Source organism: Colossoma macropomum, unplaced genomic scaffold (assembly GCF_904425465.1).
Source record: "Colossoma macropomum unplaced genomic scaffold, Colossoma_macropomum, whole genome shotgun sequence".
Lineage (NCBI taxonomy): Eukaryota > Metazoa > Chordata > Actinopteri > Characiformes > Serrasalmidae > Colossoma > Colossoma macropomum.
Window position 1 is genome coordinate 15958494 of NW_023494790.1, and position 17174 is coordinate 15975667.

General features: G+C 39.4%; 1 protein-coding gene across 1 annotated transcript in view; it reads left to right on the forward strand.

The window, feature by feature from the left end:
• Positions 1-6739, forward strand: part of mkxa (mohawk homeobox a) — a 42381-nt gene extending 35642 nt beyond the window's left edge. Inside the window, exons 6-7 of the mRNA XM_036572322.1 lie at positions 5957-5990; positions 6099-6739. Of these exons, the coding sequence (XP_036428215.1) occupies positions 5957-5990; positions 6099-6294 (230 nt within the window). The 3' untranslated portion in view covers positions 6295-6739. The remainder of the gene's footprint in view (positions 1-5956; positions 5991-6098) is intronic.
• The last annotated feature ends 10435 nt before the right edge of the window (positions 6740-17174 follow it).

Sequence of the window (17174 nt, forward strand, 5' to 3'; positions counted from 1 at the left end):
TTTTATTGCTGTCACACAATAATCCTGCAGCTCCATTTTTTTTTTATTTTTGCATAATTTGAAAACTCAAGCTACCCTTTGCAATGTGTTAAAATTTCATGATGAACGGCCAAAAGAAAAGGTCTAAATTACCTAGGAAAAAAATATTTTTACATTCGTTACAAGTTACGAATGTTTCTCCTTCTGGAAAGTTATTATTTTAGATATATGAGGTTTTGTTCCAACAGCAACAATAAATTCACTTTTGCAGTGCAGTTTTACAGTGACTCTTTCAGTAAAGAGCCCTGGCATGGAGGTACTGCCGCTGTTTTCTTTTTCTTCTGACTAAAATCTGACTAAAATCTGGTTCAACTACCACTTGACATTAGGGGTGCAAAGATGGGTGTAAATTTCATGATACAGTTCTTTTGGCTGTTTTTGCATCTCAATACGATACATTTTTAATACAGATTTAGAAAAGATTCTTAACATAACTTTTGCAATTTATTTGTCATTTTCTCAGAAGACATAAAATAAAAAAAGTAAACAAAAGTGCAAGATGTACATTATGTTACACGTGTGTTTTGCAAATGTGTTATTATGGCTCATATTAATCAAATTAAACAGACTGTGTGGACTATAAAGCCACGTTTCACAATTAAACGAACTAAGCTTTACAGGTTAATTTACAGTCAGATCTTCTGTATTTGTACACAAAGTTTGTCTGTTTGGGTGAGTCTTCACAAATGAATTAGCATAATTGAAGTATGAACACAGATATTTGACCCTCGGGCAGTGTCGCCACACTGTCACTGTTCAGTCTACTACTCGTTACCCATCATTATTGTACTCGACTGGGAAACAAAAGTGTGATGAATGTGAGTTTACTTCGCTTTTCCCAGCTAAAACTTGTGTTGTCTACTTGTTATTTCAAAGAACTTGGCTAAGCAACTGTCTTCAGCTTTGTGCAAGGTAGGCCAAGCAACCTGTTTTTTCCAGTTCCGAGAGCTGTGCAGCAATGTGTTTTATGCTAATTGATAAATGATTTAGGAATATGATGGATTGTGTTGAACAGAATTATTGAAATCATTCCTATTTTTACATATTTTATAGCATGAACTGTATTCACTCACTTCACAGGTCTCAGAGGAAGCCTGTGCTAGCTTTCACCCTCCTAGTGCTCGTGGTATTGTGTGATTTGGGGAGCCCTAACTAGTGGGTGGAATTGGATATAACTAAATTGGGGATAAAATTGGGACAAATACAGTGAAACAAAAACATGTGTATCGTGACACCTCTAGCAGACAGTGATAGTGGAGGATTTCCAGAGGAGTTTTTATCACAAAATTGGTCCCACCCACTGAAAATCAAAAACATGATTGGTTGATTCCTCTGTCATTTTCTAATTATGGTGGAAGTTAATTTAAGATGCAAGGTCTTGAGCCCAGCTTCTGAAAGCCTAACCAGGTGGAGTGCTCACTTGGCACCCCAGGAAAAGAAACCAATTAGACAGTTTAGTCCATTGGGCATTTCAAGATTTTGACCATTTTATTTACAATCAAGATATAATAGTGAAATAAGAGTTACTACAACACTTGTAGAGTTTAATACAATGGGCCTCATTCACCAACCATTCCTAAGAAGAAATTTCTTCTTAAAACCCACTTGCACAGTTTTAACGAAGATTCTGACATTCACCAATGTTTTCTTAATGGGGATTTGTTCTTAGGTAAGAACAGAATCTACACACACTCAAGAGCACAAAGGTGCGAACAATTCTGTGGTTTAAGAGCATGTCATGATTGTGACGTCAACTTTTTCTTGGGAACTTTCTCAAGAACAAATTTAAGAGAAAACTGAAAAAAATTGAGATATTGCTGAATGAGGCCCAATGACCAGAATAAATCTGTTAAATAAAAATAAACAAAAAATGAAACTTTTTAGTTCTCAGAAATCATTGGGCTTCCTCAGAAGGCCTAGAAAGCCTTGAAGATCCCTTATTGTAGAACACATCTGTCTAAGCATTGGTCTTATCAGAAATTCAACCACCAAAGTGCTTTTCTCCAAGGATGTTAAGCTATCCAATGACATTGAATTAGCAGTTTGAATAGACATGGAGCTTCACATGTCTCAGAAGAAGCACGTGCTAGTCTTCATTCTCCCAGCCTGGTAGTATTCTGTGATTGGGGGAGGCCTAGCAAGCAGGTAGAATTGGCGACAACTAAACATGACACGAAAATGATTAAAGCTGAATAAAGAGTAATAATTCATTGGTCATGTTAAAAGTAATACAACATGTGTCGTCCTTACCTGAAAACACAGAAGAGTTAAAAAATAATGTCTTGAGTGCATCTTGTCCTTATGCAGGTGTTTATTTGGGTGGTTAACTGGAGCACTGTGGAGCAAGCTGTGATTGGTGCAGGAGCACTGAGTGCAGTTTGTTTATCGCTGTTTGTTGCTAGCAACAGCAGCATCTGTTAGTGATGAAAGAGACAGGTGTATGTTGTTCTCTCTCTCTGTCTCTCTATCTCTCTCTATCTGTCTGTCTGGAGGTAGCAAAATTTCTTTAATCACTCCCCGTCTCTTTCTACCACTCTATCTGTCTCATTTTCTCTCTCTAGTTTCCTCCATTTCCCATGGTGATGCTAAGTGTGCAGCAGTCTTCTAGGCTTTGCTTTGCCAAAAGCCATCAGCCGTCTCTTCTCTCCCCCTCCGCAGGATTAAAGAGCAGACTGCGAGTCCCCCAGCGTCTGTATAACACAGCCATAGCGCTGAAAGAAACCTACGTCCAGTAGCAAAGAACACACACTGCAGAAAAAAAAAAGAGAAAGAGAGACAGAAAGAAAGAACCAGCAAAACAGTAAGGAGCAGCACATGGTGATTTATCGTGGATTTATAATTTCTTTGGCACGGCTGATGTTTTGAAAAATCTGAGTTTAAGATGTTTTAGGCAACAGCGTTTGGAAATTGCATTGAGGTCTGCATCCAATTTTCTGTTGAGTTTTCCCCTGAGGGCAGGAGGGAGCTGTAGTTGTACCCCAGGGGCGTGTCGCTCCACAGTTGGTGGAGACACGCCTCCTTTAGCACTGCAGGACACGTCACACGAGTTTTATGAGCTGCAACTTCATTTTCAGCTCATTGCAGGAATGTAGGGCGAAACTTGTTCCCATCTGTTCCCAAATTTTTCGAAAAGTTAAAAGGTATGTAAGCATCGAAAATAGTCTACATTTACTTTTTTAACTAGCAGAAATGATGTTGAGTCACAGGCTGAGTACTTTCCACCAAAACCCGCCCTTCAGGATGTAAATCACTGAGTAAATTCAGCACATTGCAGCACGTTCAGCATTCGCCATAACAATAAGCAAAGGGTTAATGTAGGAAAATGCAGAAAACAAAAGCAGTGGAGAAAACAGTAACAGTGGTATCATTCATTAGGAATCATGCCCCAGTTAAACTCATATTCTTCCCTGGCAGTGGCACATGCTGGACTAGAAATTAAGATACTTTCCATTCTAACTGCAATCAGTATTGTGGTGTTTTATTACAGGGCTGAAAAATGAGTGTCTTTGTGAGTATAGAAAATTCCACTACATATAAAGCAAAACTTTAAAAGTAGAGAAAAAAGAAAAAAATACACAGAGTAACATTTTTCAAGGCTGGAAATGGCCTGTGAAGCCGTGAAGTGAGCAGTTTTGCTTTTGACACAGAACAGGTTCTGGATGTCTAGTTTCTCTGAGGTGCAGTGAAAGAGAAACATAATTACATTTGCTTTGGCTGCACAGCCTGAGAACAGCAAATCACAAACACTTTTATTTGTGAGAGCCTAGCTGGCAGACTGTGTGTGTGCACGTGCACGAATATGCATGTGTGCGTGTGTGTGTGTGTGTGTGTACGTGTGTGTGTGCGTGTGTGTATGTGCATGTGTGTGTGTGTGTGTTTTTGTGTGTGTGTGTGCGCGTGTTTGTGAAGGGAGAAAAAATAAGAGTGATGAAGAAATATTCTTTGAAAGGAGGTAGGTCTCAGACCTGATGTTTGAAAGGCTGGAGAGAGTCAGAAAGACAGTGACAAAATCTGAAATATCAGCGAGAGAGAGAGAGAGAGAGAGAGAGGGAGAGAGGGTAATAACAAGAGCAGCAGACAGAGGCAAAGAGAGAGAAAGAAAAACAGAAAAATTGAGAGAAGAGAAAGAAAGAAAGAAAAAGAAAGAACTGACAACAAACAACAGGACATGGAATGAGAACTGTGGGAGGGAGACAAAGAGAGAGACAGAGAGAAGAAAGAAGGAGAGGGAGAGGAGGAAAGAGGAGGAGAAAGAGAAAGTAATAACAATGGGGCAGATAGAGAAAAGAAAGAAAGAAAGAAAGAAAGAAAGAAAAACAGAACAGAAGACATGGGGAGAGAAAGAGAGAGAGAGAGAAGGAAAAAAGAGAAAGAGAATGATACAAAGAAGGAGCAAACTGAGAAAGAGATAATAGAAAGATAATAAGAAAAAGAAATGAAGAGAGGATGGGCAGAAAGAAATAGAAAGGGAAAGAAAGAAAAAAGAAAGAACAAGAGAGGGAGATGCAATGAGAGAAAAGGGGAAACGAGGAAAACAACAGAAAGACAGGAAGAAAAAGATGTGTATAGATAGATAGAGAGAGAGAGAGAGAAGGGAAACAGAAGGGGAGACAATGAGAGAGTGAAGAACAGGAAAAGAGAGACAGAAAGAAGGAGATGGAGAGGAAGAAAAAGAGGGAAAAAAGAGAAAGAGAGGAAAGGACAGAGAAAGAGAAAGAGAGAGGGAGAGAAAAACAAGCAAAAGGAGAGAGAGAAATCTACATTTCCAGACAGCAGCTCAAAGAGGATTTTGAGAGGAATGTACGAGCATGTACTGAAAAAGAAAAACCTGAAGTCCTCACACGTAAAACACAGCACCACTCTTTTACATCAGTGTCTGAGTGACGTGAGTGATGGAGAGATGTTTTGAGCAGGAGGCAGGCTGAGGATAATGTGGCTGAAGTGTTGGTTCACAGTGCAGTACGAGCGTTAGTGAAGGCATTGGGAACAACAGGATATTTAGTAATCAGCCTCATTCTGGCCCGAGGCACACTTGGCATGGTAACTGCCTGCGCTATACACCCCCCCAACCAGCCACAGCACGTGTGCCGGCTTACCGCTGGAGAAGAGGAGAGGACAACGAGTTTAGCAGCGGCTCATGCAGGCGTTGGGGATGATTAGGTGCTGTTTGGCCCTTCAGAGATCTGGCTTGTGCTGCGATAGTCCGGGCTTCGCTCCGGATCCAGCAGTGAAGAGCGTAGATGCGGGCTGGAAGTGTGCGTGTGCCTCTAGGGGACTGTATATAGGACACATTCAGGTTTTGGGTTTTTACGCTCCACTGAGATAGCCGGAAAGGTGACAGCATCGGAAAAGAGTCAGTCTGGACAAATTCTTATAGTCTTCTGTATTAAAATCGTATCAAATGGTATCTGTAGAAGTCATCTCAGGTCAAGATGTGAGATCTATTAAACTGTAGCAGTGCTAGAGCAGAGTAATAGGTCAGTTCTTACAGATAGACGTTTTCCTTTCAATGTGTTTTCCTGGCCTGCTCTGAGCGTAAGCCAGCGCATGGGCGAGATCCGGAGAAGAATGTTTATTATTATGTAATTAGGGCTAAATGAGGGCTATTGACCTCCTCATTAGCTTAAAGCTGCAGTCAAATTCAACACATGCACACAGAACACTCCATCTATGGCAATAACACTGAGGTACAAACAAACACACAAATACAAGCCCTATGTTTCAGCTTAGACCACTTTCAGGCCTTTCTGTCCCTCTTTTTCCTACCTCAACCTCTTCTTCTTTTATTTTCTCCCTCTCTTTCATACACGTACACACCTCCCAAATGTATTTACTACCCTCATTATGCTATCCATCATCATTAACCCAGGGTGACTTCAAATTAACATTTGGCTTTCTTCTCCTGTTGCATTTGCAGAGCCTGTGGATCATGGATCAAGTAGATGTGACAGGTAAGTAGTATATTGTACTGATTGCAACGCATACACAAAAATATACACACCCTCAGCAAACAGCACAGTGTATTTGATTGTAACTGGGTTGTGTATATGTGTCTACAGCAGCATCATGCCGAAGGAGAAAGGACGTGGTAAAGATGAGACGTACTGGCGAGAGATCAATGCAGCCATGGCTCTCACCAACCTGGCCCAGCCCAAGGATGGCGGCCCCTCTGGCACCACAAGCTGCATCATCCAGAAATCCTCCCACATAGCCGAAATCAAGACTGTCAAAGTGCCTATCCTGCACAAGTACTAGCACCCTCGTCACATGAAAAAGAAGATGTGTCTCTTCTTTTCCTTTTGGAATTTGTTTCTTTGGTTTTGTTTATATTTTGTGGTACTTATGAAGTAGCAATATAAGATTTTTTTTTTTTTTGTATTTGAAGAGTCGTTAAAGTGTCCTGAAATGCAGCACTTCTTGTGTTTTTAGGTTTGTGCCTGTTTTTGACGCACAAGCGCTTTGATAAGTCTTGATGAGTGATGGTGACGACAGTATTGCAGAACAAGACACTTTTGCAATGTTAACTTATTTTGATACTTTTTTTTTTGTACTCTGAAATTTCTATTGTGCCGTGCCAAAGTGCCTTCTCATACACTACAAACAGAGAGAAGTGTGTGTCTTTGAAGAGGGGTGTTTGTCACGTATGAAATTCAATTCCTGGAGTGTCTGCAAAAATTCTTCAAATTATTCTTGAGGTTCAGTATTTGTATTGGCTCATTTCATATATAGTGTTTTTTCCAATACTAATTTTGTATAGAATTGGAATAATATGCTCTAGAAAACCCCCAGCGGGTCAGTGACAGTGTAACAGACCAGTGGCTCTATGAATTTTGCCAGCAATGATAAAACAATCACACTAAATATATAAATCAATTCGTAATGAGCTTGGTAAGGTTTCCTTTCATGTCCCTACTTCACCTATGAATGTTTCCTCAAGTACTGCCCTGGCCATGATAAGCTATCGAACAAGCTGGTATAGGATATTTTCTTTTCAGCAACAACCTTTCAAGGAACCACTGACCAACTAGCTGATATTCTTCTTCCAGAGATTTATATCAGTTACATAAATACATTTTTGGAAGGGTCAGAGCTTTGTACTCAGCAGTTAAGTTTGCTAACTCGGTAGGTAGTAATTCAGTTTGTCATGAATTGATGCTTAGTCATGTTGGACTTGGCTAGCTAGCAGTTAAGTTAGCTGAATGTGATCTTCCTTGGAAGTTAAGTCGATATGCCTTAGACTCAGCATTTCTTGTTAAGTGCCTGAAAATTGTAGTAAATTACATAATTGGGCTACTGCTCTACTATGTATACTCTTCTGAGAGGTGTTAGTGATGTAGTCAGCAATAACTTAAAATGTAGCTTAATTAGCTTACCTAAGAGAACTTGGCACTTCAGATCAACCATTCCATACAATCTGTGTTTCCTAACATTTAGGACATTTTGGAGGAATGTATCCAACATAATCACATTTCGGCTGGGCGCTGGGCTAGGTAGAAGTAGTAGTAGTATAGTGACTCTCTGGAATGATGGTTTTTAGGGATGGGCAATATGGCGATATTTATGATTTATCATGATAGATTATATCACAACAGGCTTTTTCTGAGCATATCCTTGATATTGTCAGTACTTAACGAACACGCAAACATTAAAATGAGATCATATTAAATCTTAGATTGGATTTAGTGCAGTGCAGGATGTAAAACATTCAACAAATTGATTGCAATCTTTTTTTTGACAATAGTTTTTTTTTTCCAACCTATCAAACCTCAGAAAAACAAAATATTGTGCTATGTTTTGTATATTGTGACAATTTCAAAGATATTTTTGCCATATCGCCCCCGCCCCCCCCAAATGATTTTATCATTTACATTATAATGTCTCTTAAAAAGCTATTACCCAAGTTCTTTTCGCAGGACATGACATGATCCAGTGCATGTTCCAAATGTTGGTTCATTAGCTGATTTTTGGTAAAGTTCCATACACCTATTGCACAACAGTGCTTTAATCGGCCCAGCACTCTGCATCAGTGTAAGGCTTAAGTTATTAATCAAATTAACACTGACACTATGTTAGCACAACCTTTCAATTTTTAGTAATGTTAGTAGTGTGTAAACTTGAACATATCCTCGAGTTTGGCTACAAACTAATGCAAGTGGGTACAGGTCTTTGTCGTGCCAGGGTCTTCATGTTTTTGAGCAGATCAGGTTCTCAAACACTCCAGGATCCAGCTCAAACAAGTCCATCTGAAAGCACCTTAAGTGCCTCTTTGTGCTACAACAGTGTAAAAGAAAGGAAAAACTCCACATGCAGAAACAGTGAAGAGTGCAAGCAACGAACACCTGTCCTTAGGCTCTCTTAGCTCCTTACTGTGAACAACATACGAAAGGCCTTAAACTCCATGTGCTGAGACCTGGGTCAGGAAGACGCGTGGTCACGCACACGCACTCATAAACATGTAAGGCCAACAGCAGTTCACATGTTTTGTCTTAATCTTGTTTGTGGCTGCGATTATAAAGCTGTTTTGTCTCTTTGACAGATAATTTACTCATCACCTGCCAACAATAGCTGTGAAAGGTCAGCCAGCCAGCATTGTCTGATTAATATGGTGCTGTCCCGCCCTAAAATGACCCTTGCTCTGACACATACAGTACAGTTTTATTCCGCTCACAAAAGATAACATGTATAAACACACACACGTAGAGTTTCAAGGATTGAGATAGTATCTTTTTTAAGACAAAGAAAGCCATGACCTAAAGGGACACTTACCCTGTTATCAGTATTATATTGTGATAAAAGTGTTGTATTCTCTCCCAAATCTGCTCAGTATCAGGCTCAGTGGAGAAAACTTGGCCCACCTTCTACAGTCTCTCAGCTGGTGAGAATTAACTCAAATAGTTGTTTACAAGAAGTAAGAGAGACACTTCCATGTTTTCCTGAAAAAAAAGAAGAAACACCGCTTCAGTATTATCTGTCCCTGTTTCTGTGCAAGTTTTCAGTTTTGTTTTTCCTTTGTGCGTTTGTTCTGCGGTTTGTCTGTTTCACTTTCTTTTAAACCACACTGTGTCTTCCAGTGTTGTTTTGCCTTGAATGGAAATAATCTCATTATTTCTAAATTAAGTATGTATATCAGGGCATTTTATATTTACACTAAACCCAAGTATACAACTCCAAGAGATGAAGGGCCACTTTTTTAAGAGAGCAGTTTGAGATTACTGCTTATGTATACCTTAAAAGTACTGTTGCGTGTCAAAATGAAGACTTTTTAAATTCTTTATGCCTTCTGGCCTTTTGTTTTTCAGACCTCACATGCTCATAGTGAGAAAGGCCAAAGAGACTTATGTGGAAAAGCTGCATGCACTTAGTCTCAGATACTTAGCATTTATATGTACAAAGTGCCAAAAGGGGTTCTTTGGAATAATATCATAGAAGAACCAATTTGATTTCCTAAAGAAACTTTCAATTGAGTTGTTTTTTAAAGAACCATCTACTGAAAGGATCGTCAGGCCAGTGGTTCTCAGGTTTGTGTGTAAAGTCTTTGGTTAATGCTAGTTAGTTTCAAACTATCCTTTTACTAAATTTAGTTGCACTACAAATCCTTATGTCATGTCTTAACTAGTAGCAACTAACTAATTAGTAGGTTGCTTTAGGATGACTAGTAGCAACTAACCCTGGAATCAGATGGTCTATGGCATCCAAAGAACCCTTTTTGGAACCTTTAATTCAAAGAGTGTACTCTCCTTTCACAGCCTGAAAACCGACCTACCACCTTGTTCAACAACACGACTGCGGTCAAGTTGAATACATGCATTTGCTGTTGCATACAGGTAGTAAAATACCTTTCCAGTCAATTCACTGATGCTGTTGAGAAGAGTGTGCATCACATCTGAATCAGTAAGGAAAGTCTGGAGTCATACATTCCCTTTTCTTATTCATGATGCTTCAGTGCTGCAAATCTTCCGTGAACTTTACAGAGAAAGGAGAGAGGAAGATGTCGCAAGCATCTGAAGAATCCTGTCACCAAGAGTGAATCATTTTTAAGCCTGAATCTTTCATTTGCCTGTTTTTGTACTGTATTTTTATTCATTTTAATTATTCCCCTGGACAACATCTGCTTTCAAAAGACGTTGACAGACAAAAAGCAATTTTTGTGTTCGTACTGCAGAACATCTTTAAATTATTAAGGACTGTAAAAACAGAAACTGGTGACATTAGCCTGATTTTTTTTCTTAAATTGTTAAGTTATATTAATTTTTTTTGTTTCTTTTAGAGACTGGATGTTTATCCAATGACTAAAAGCATAATATCTCATTTATTCTCTGATTCTCTATTGTTAATTTCTTTTCCAGGAACTATGTTTACTTCCCACAGAACATTGAATAAACGTTTGAAGATGTGACATTAGTCATATTACTTTTACACTTTTAGAGTCTGACGTGTTCATTTTTAAAGCACAATGTCACAGTAGAAATATCTGGCTCTAATTTAGGTGATTGATGCTGCACTTAGACTAGCAAAGTTAATGGTGCTAAAGTCATGTTTGTGGCCTGACCCAGGTTCAGATAAGAGACTGATGTGGATCGTGTGGTTTTCTTTCCTCCTGTAGCTTCTGTCTCTTTCTGAATAAGGACCTAATCATTTCAGCAGAAGCCGTGTTTTATCCCTTTGGCTTCTGCCTCGTAAATATGGCCATGCCACACGGCTAACGCACTGGAAATACAAGCAGGTGGATGGAATCCTGTGTAATCTCTTAATTGACAAGGGCTTAATTCCATCCCAAGAAAAATGCTGGAGGCTCCTGGCCATATGGCCTGTGCTGTAGGTGTGTGGAGTTCAGAGAGTGTACAGAGTCGAGAGAGAAGCACGGCTGCATGGAGTTACGCTGTTCACAGGGCCAAACAAACCAATCAAAACCCTTCCCTCTGCCGGCTCTGAACTAATGAGGAAACTTCACTCACCACAGCAGGGAGTTTGAGACCAGTGAACAAAGAATTACTGTAACTGTATTATTCAGGGAGCAGCTTGGTGAGATGGAGGCTTTACTGAGCTACAATTTGAATGCTGGGTAAACTCTGTTGACAGCAGCAGTTCAGACATGTTAAAAGAGATATGAAGCTATTGGAACGTTCTAGTTTGTTTACTCAAGTCAAAGCCAAAATGGCCTAGCAGCCCTATCAGTTACGATACCCTCCTCTATGTGCTCATCCATCAGCCTCCAGATCTCTCTCCTGCGCCCCTCCTCTACCTTCTTTTCTTCTTTCCACACTGCCTCTCTAGTTAATGGTTCTACCATTCTGCCCGGCGTCATCCAAATCTGCACAGAGCCCGTGGTCTAGCGTGCCAACCAAGCAGTGTTTGGTAAGAGAGAAAGAGAAATAAGGAATGAAGGTTTCAGGCAAAGCTGACAGATGGAACTAGGTAAGAGTTTTCACTAAATAACAGATGTTGGCTGCATACAAAACAACATGCCACTATACATATCGTCACTGTCAGAACACCACCTCGCATCTCCAAAAAAAACTAGGAAAATTTTTTTTTTTTGAATGTCACATTGTATCCCAAGTCATTTTGGACCATTTCTATTGGTCTGTTCTACATGAAATTTAAATATAATGTAAAAAGAAGCAGGCATTTTCCAATTTTATGAAAAAAAAACAACAAAAATAGAGATGCAAGGTTTTGTTTTACTTTTGTTTAACTGGAAGACGTTGAACTACAGTAAAGCTACCCTAGAGAAATCTAGTTTGTTTAACTAAAGCGACTCAGAAAAATACGGCAGTTTAAACTACTTTGTAAAAATAATGACCAAACTGACAATGTACGTCATACAAAATTATAACAAAATATTATAACATGAAAAGTCACATGCCAGCAAAAAATGCCACTCAAATTTAGTGCCTTAACAACTCAACCAGTCTTCACAATGGGCCTGTCTAAACAATGGGCCTACGTGTCTGAGCAATATCACTTGTTTAGCAGTCTCTCAAAGTTCTTATCCAACTGGCGGTTCTGTTTGGCACTGAAAATGTCCTGGCCAACACTGAGAAGTCACTCATATGCAGCACTGGGTGGGACACTAATGTTGAACTTTATGAAGACTGTACGCATTTTTGGTAGAGATGAGAACACAGTTAATAAGGGCATATCCAGGGACTTCAGAAAGACTTACATCTCATCTACTTCGTCACATATGATGACATCAGGATGACAGAAAAGTGGGCAGGGCTGGTCAAAGGTGGTTCAGTTACCATAGAGAAGTAATGGTAATATATATTTTAAAATTCCTTTCCTTTTATGACCCAAAATTGTTTGCAGTTTCATTAGTTAACTATACAAAAAAAAGGCAAAAAAGGAACTTAGCTACTTGAATCACTATGCAAATATGAACATAGTTGAACGACCAGCAGGCTACTGCAAAATGTACTTATCCCATTAAATGGCCTAGGAATAGCTCAACCAGTTTGCACTGAAGTCCCTGTAGTTACTGAATAATAAGCCTTATCATGTAACAATCCTGGGATTTAAAGGGTTAAACTACTAGTATAATTATGTGTAGTATACTACTCCCCAAAAATGAATGGTGAATGCACTACTAATGGTGTTGTGCTGTTTTGATGTATTATATAGCATGGTAGAATGCAGTTTTGGATGCAATGAGATGGAGACATACAGAAAAAGTACAGCTACACTACTTAAAATCAAGGTTATAAAATGATTCTTAGTTTGGACGTCTGGTTCTCAGGAAATCCTTTGATAGTTGCATTATGAGGAATTGGTTCCATTATGTGAAGTTCTTTAAACTTTAAAAAGGTTCTTTAGACTCATCTCTCATTTTCTTTAAAGAACCATCCATTAAAGCGTTCTCCAGGGAAGCAAAAGTGGTTCTTCTATAGAAATGCTCTGAAGAACCCTTCATAATTAACAGTGTAGATAGAAGAATTGCACAGACCATGACATCCTGCATGAAAATCCGCTCAGAGAAACACTACCATCCCTAATGCGTGACGAAAACATCATCAGGTGCCCCAGTCTTTTTCCTCTATCCCCTCCTTCATTTTCTCCCCTCTCTCTTTCCCCCCATCTCCCCATCCCTAAGTGGACTGGCAAAAACCCGCGTGCTGAGCAAAAGTTTCCATCGAGACCTAAGCGATGTTCCATCATGTTATTTTCCCTTTTTCCCCCCTTTCGGGTCTGAAGCTCTGCGTTCGTTGAAAGGTTGGAGGAGCCCTCGCGGAGCCGGCTGTTATCTAGCTGGGAGACACACTCATGTTGAGATGCTGCTTTGGCCAAGCATGTGACACACTCCAGATCTGTCTCTCAACCTCTGCTCTAACACAGAGAGCAATCCAACTTACCGTCAGTACGACTCGCGCGCATGCAGAGCGAGACTCGAGAACAAAGCCTTTTTTGAAAATCATCTAAAAATGAAAAAGCTCATAGGTATTTCCTGCGCGATGATGAAATCTGCCTCCTGTTCCATACTGGAGTAATTAGTTGCCGTGCATAGATGGTCCGATGGGTCATTAATTAGCAGTGGACCATACGCAGTCTGTGGGACACACATTCCTCAACCCCAGCTCTGATTATGAGCTGGGTCAGATGTTGTTCAAACACACTGCTGATGTTTATAACCATGTAATAATGCAGATATACACCTACATGTCCATCTATTCGTAAACATAGATGTGTTAGATAAATTAGAATCCAATCTAAATCCAAAATCATATCTATATCAACACTCTTTTCGTTTTCTTGCATTTATGCTTGTACATGATTTCCTAAAGCACTTCTATGCATCTTCTGAAACATAAAATAGGTAATACATGTTTCAGAAAAATGTAAAGATTTCTGAAATTGTTTTTCCTTTTTGTTCATTATTTATTTATTTCTTTTTTCAAAAAAAGAGCCTCTTGCTGGTGGTTCTTTATGCATAGTACAGCACAAACTGTGAAAACTGCTTAAAATTTCATACAACACATTTATTTAATTTCCAGTCAAAACAGATAGATATTTCTAGTGAGATTAGATATTAGATAATCCACTACTCTTACTTCAGATCTTAAAAACAACAGGTGTCTCTGTATCTTTCCACTGTGAGAAGACAACTCAATGCTCAAAGGGGCCTGAAAGAACATCTAGCTGTCAAGATGAAAGAAAATGCTGAGAAAAGGGGAAAAACTTCTAAGACTGAACTTTGCAGGTGTGGAAAAAACAAATCTTGCAGATTTCTCAGAAAAACTGAAAGCAAGTCTTCAGGAAAAATGGAAGCTGTGATAAAAACTAGGTCAAATACTGAGCAATTCTTATTGTATTTAGTTTTTGAGGCTCTTTGTTCTTTTCTTTTTTTTCGTGGCACTGAAGCTGCATTTAATGGCCATTTTGACTGGAAATTAAATAAGTGAAGGGTGGTCTCTGACTTTTACACAGTACTGTTTCTTAACAGTAAGTAATTAAACACTATATAACATTACAATAAAAAAAACAAGCATAAATACAGTGAAACATATGAATGTGTTTAATATCTTGGTTAGAAGAACACAGTTTGAAGAACTGTATGGGTTTGTTAAACTCCATCAGCAGCACACCTGATTTAATTTAATGAAGGACTGACTAGCTGAAGCAGGTATTGAACAATAGCTGAAAATACAGGGTGTTCATGAAGAGCACTTTGGAAACAGTTTAGCTAGCATACAAACATATAAAATCACAACGTATTCTTCATTTGTTTATTTGTATTTTTTAATTTGCTTGTTTGTTTGTTTTACAACCACATGCTTACTGACCAGAATGATATGTTTACATATAATTTTCTCAAACGCCTTAGATTTCGTACAGTACTGTGTTAGTATTGCTTGATTTTCTATCGGAATTTCTTCCACAATCTGAGCTCATCCGTATTGTAACATCTTCCCCCAAAATCGGCAAATACTGTAAAACAGCAAAACCAGCTTTGTACAAGTCACAGATAAGAGGCTTAATTTATCACATTATGTTTCCTAATTAATTATTTCCTTTGAAATGTTTTTGTGTTTTTATTCCAGAGCAAAAGACAGTGGTTGGCGTTATTTTCCGTAAGTTCTATTATTCTTCCAAAGCCACAGCTGTTTCACTCTCTCTCTCTCTCTAGCTTCCTCCTCAGTTCTGCCTCTCTCTGTCCTTTTCCTTGGCTCTGCTGAGGGCTCTGCTGATGTTTCCTCACCAAATCCCAGCTTCACTGTGCTAACCGGAGACGCTCAAAACATTTCCTGTCTTTATTTCTTACAGCGAATTTCCAAGGAAACACCAAAACTGTTAATAGAACGACTAGTGATGTTGCGCACTTGCACTCAGAGACACAGGTTGAAAGGTGCGCTTAGGATAAAGATGGATGGCAGACCTAAATTAGATCAGTCACTGGTGCTACTGCTGGCAGTGAATGGCAGATATGTTTCTTTGGCGAGAGGGAAAAGCACAGTGATGTATACATTAGGGTTCAATCAAAGAGGAGGACTACATCACGCAAACTCTTATGGGGAATAAAGGACCTTTTGTGACCAAGACAAACAGAGAGAAAGCATAACTCTCTTAGGGAAGGAATTCCGCAGTTCAGAAACTGATGAGTGATGTGCTTGACCTCAGCTTACCTCCTCATTTCTCCTCATTCGCAATCACATGCCATTCATTGTCCTGCTTGATTCAGGAGGCTTTAAGTCATCACCTCCAGTCATAAAACCACAGACGTATTTATATAAGCTGGAACGCATCCGTTCTGTCAATTACTCTTGTTCTAGATGTTATCTGAGGTGACAATTTTTATTTCCTGGACTCTTTCACTGCTATGTTTTCTCAGTGGCCTGCATATTTACGCTGCCCTCACTTTCTCCTCTGTTAGCTCCGTCATGTCTTCATCAGATCTTCTTATAGGAAGTCTTTCCCCTGCTATATCTCTCCATGCAGTGTTGTATTTAGAAAGTCTGGCTTTCATGTCCATCACAGCCAGCCCAGATCAGGCCGTGCCACGGCAGGCGCAGTGTTCCGCAAGAGCGCTAAGGGCGGCAGAAAAACATCACAAATCAGAGGCCCAAACCACCGCGCATAATGATCAAACATAAAAGGCACACAGAGGAGGAGGTGGGGAGAAACCTCAGAGTCCATGTTTCTCTGTCTAATATTTCTAAAGCGAAAGTTAAATAAATTCCTGGGCTGAGAGCAGTGGAACCGCGTCAGTGGTGCAGATGGCGCTGATGGCAGCTGCTGCTGGAATGTGGTTTGGCTGAGAGCTGTGGAGAGGTAGCAGCCTCCTCACACATTCATGCCTTATACACTGCTCATACAGCAGCCTGCATCTGTCCACTGTATGTGTGTGCATGCGGATTTGTCCTTCTGCATTTGTGAGCTCCAGATGTCCTTGCTGGGACAGTAAAATGAGCAAATGATCCTTGTTTACACTTTTTAAGAGAAACCATACCTTTTATTTTGAGATGTGAAGAGCTGGATTGCAACTCACTCACTCATGTTTAACCAGCTGAAGATTCTCCACAGGGAGGGGCTATTAGCACACAAGTATCTTTTGGTGCTTCGCATCAGTGACACTGTGCATCTTTGTTAAATGTGTCAAATTCTTTGTTTCTATATATGATTCTCTACTTTTGCAATAATACAGTGCAGAAATATGGATCAAACATTTACTGAATCTGTAGAGTCGCCCTTTCGATTCCATATTATCACAAGATCGTACATTGCTCACATTCAGAGTTATGAGGCTATGAAGAGGGGTTAAGAAACATGTCATCTGCTTTTCACCATGTATGACCAGTGGATTTTTGTGCTCATCTACATTTTGTGTGAAACCGACCAATGGAAATCACTAAGGACTGACTCATCATGTCAAAACGCCTCCATTCTTCATTCAGAAGATACATGTGAAATATAGATAACAGAGCATTTTGATATGAAATATATAGATGTCATGTTGTATGCAAGTGCCTTTAAAGGCAAATTTAAGATTAAGATTTTTTAAGAAGAATTTGGTCTCAGCCTACAATAGTTTAGCCCCACCCACAGTCTGAAGACATAAGTGTTTCAGTCCAGACCACTTTTTGAATGAGACACAATACAGAACAACCAATCAGAACAGATCTCATTTACATATCTCAGTC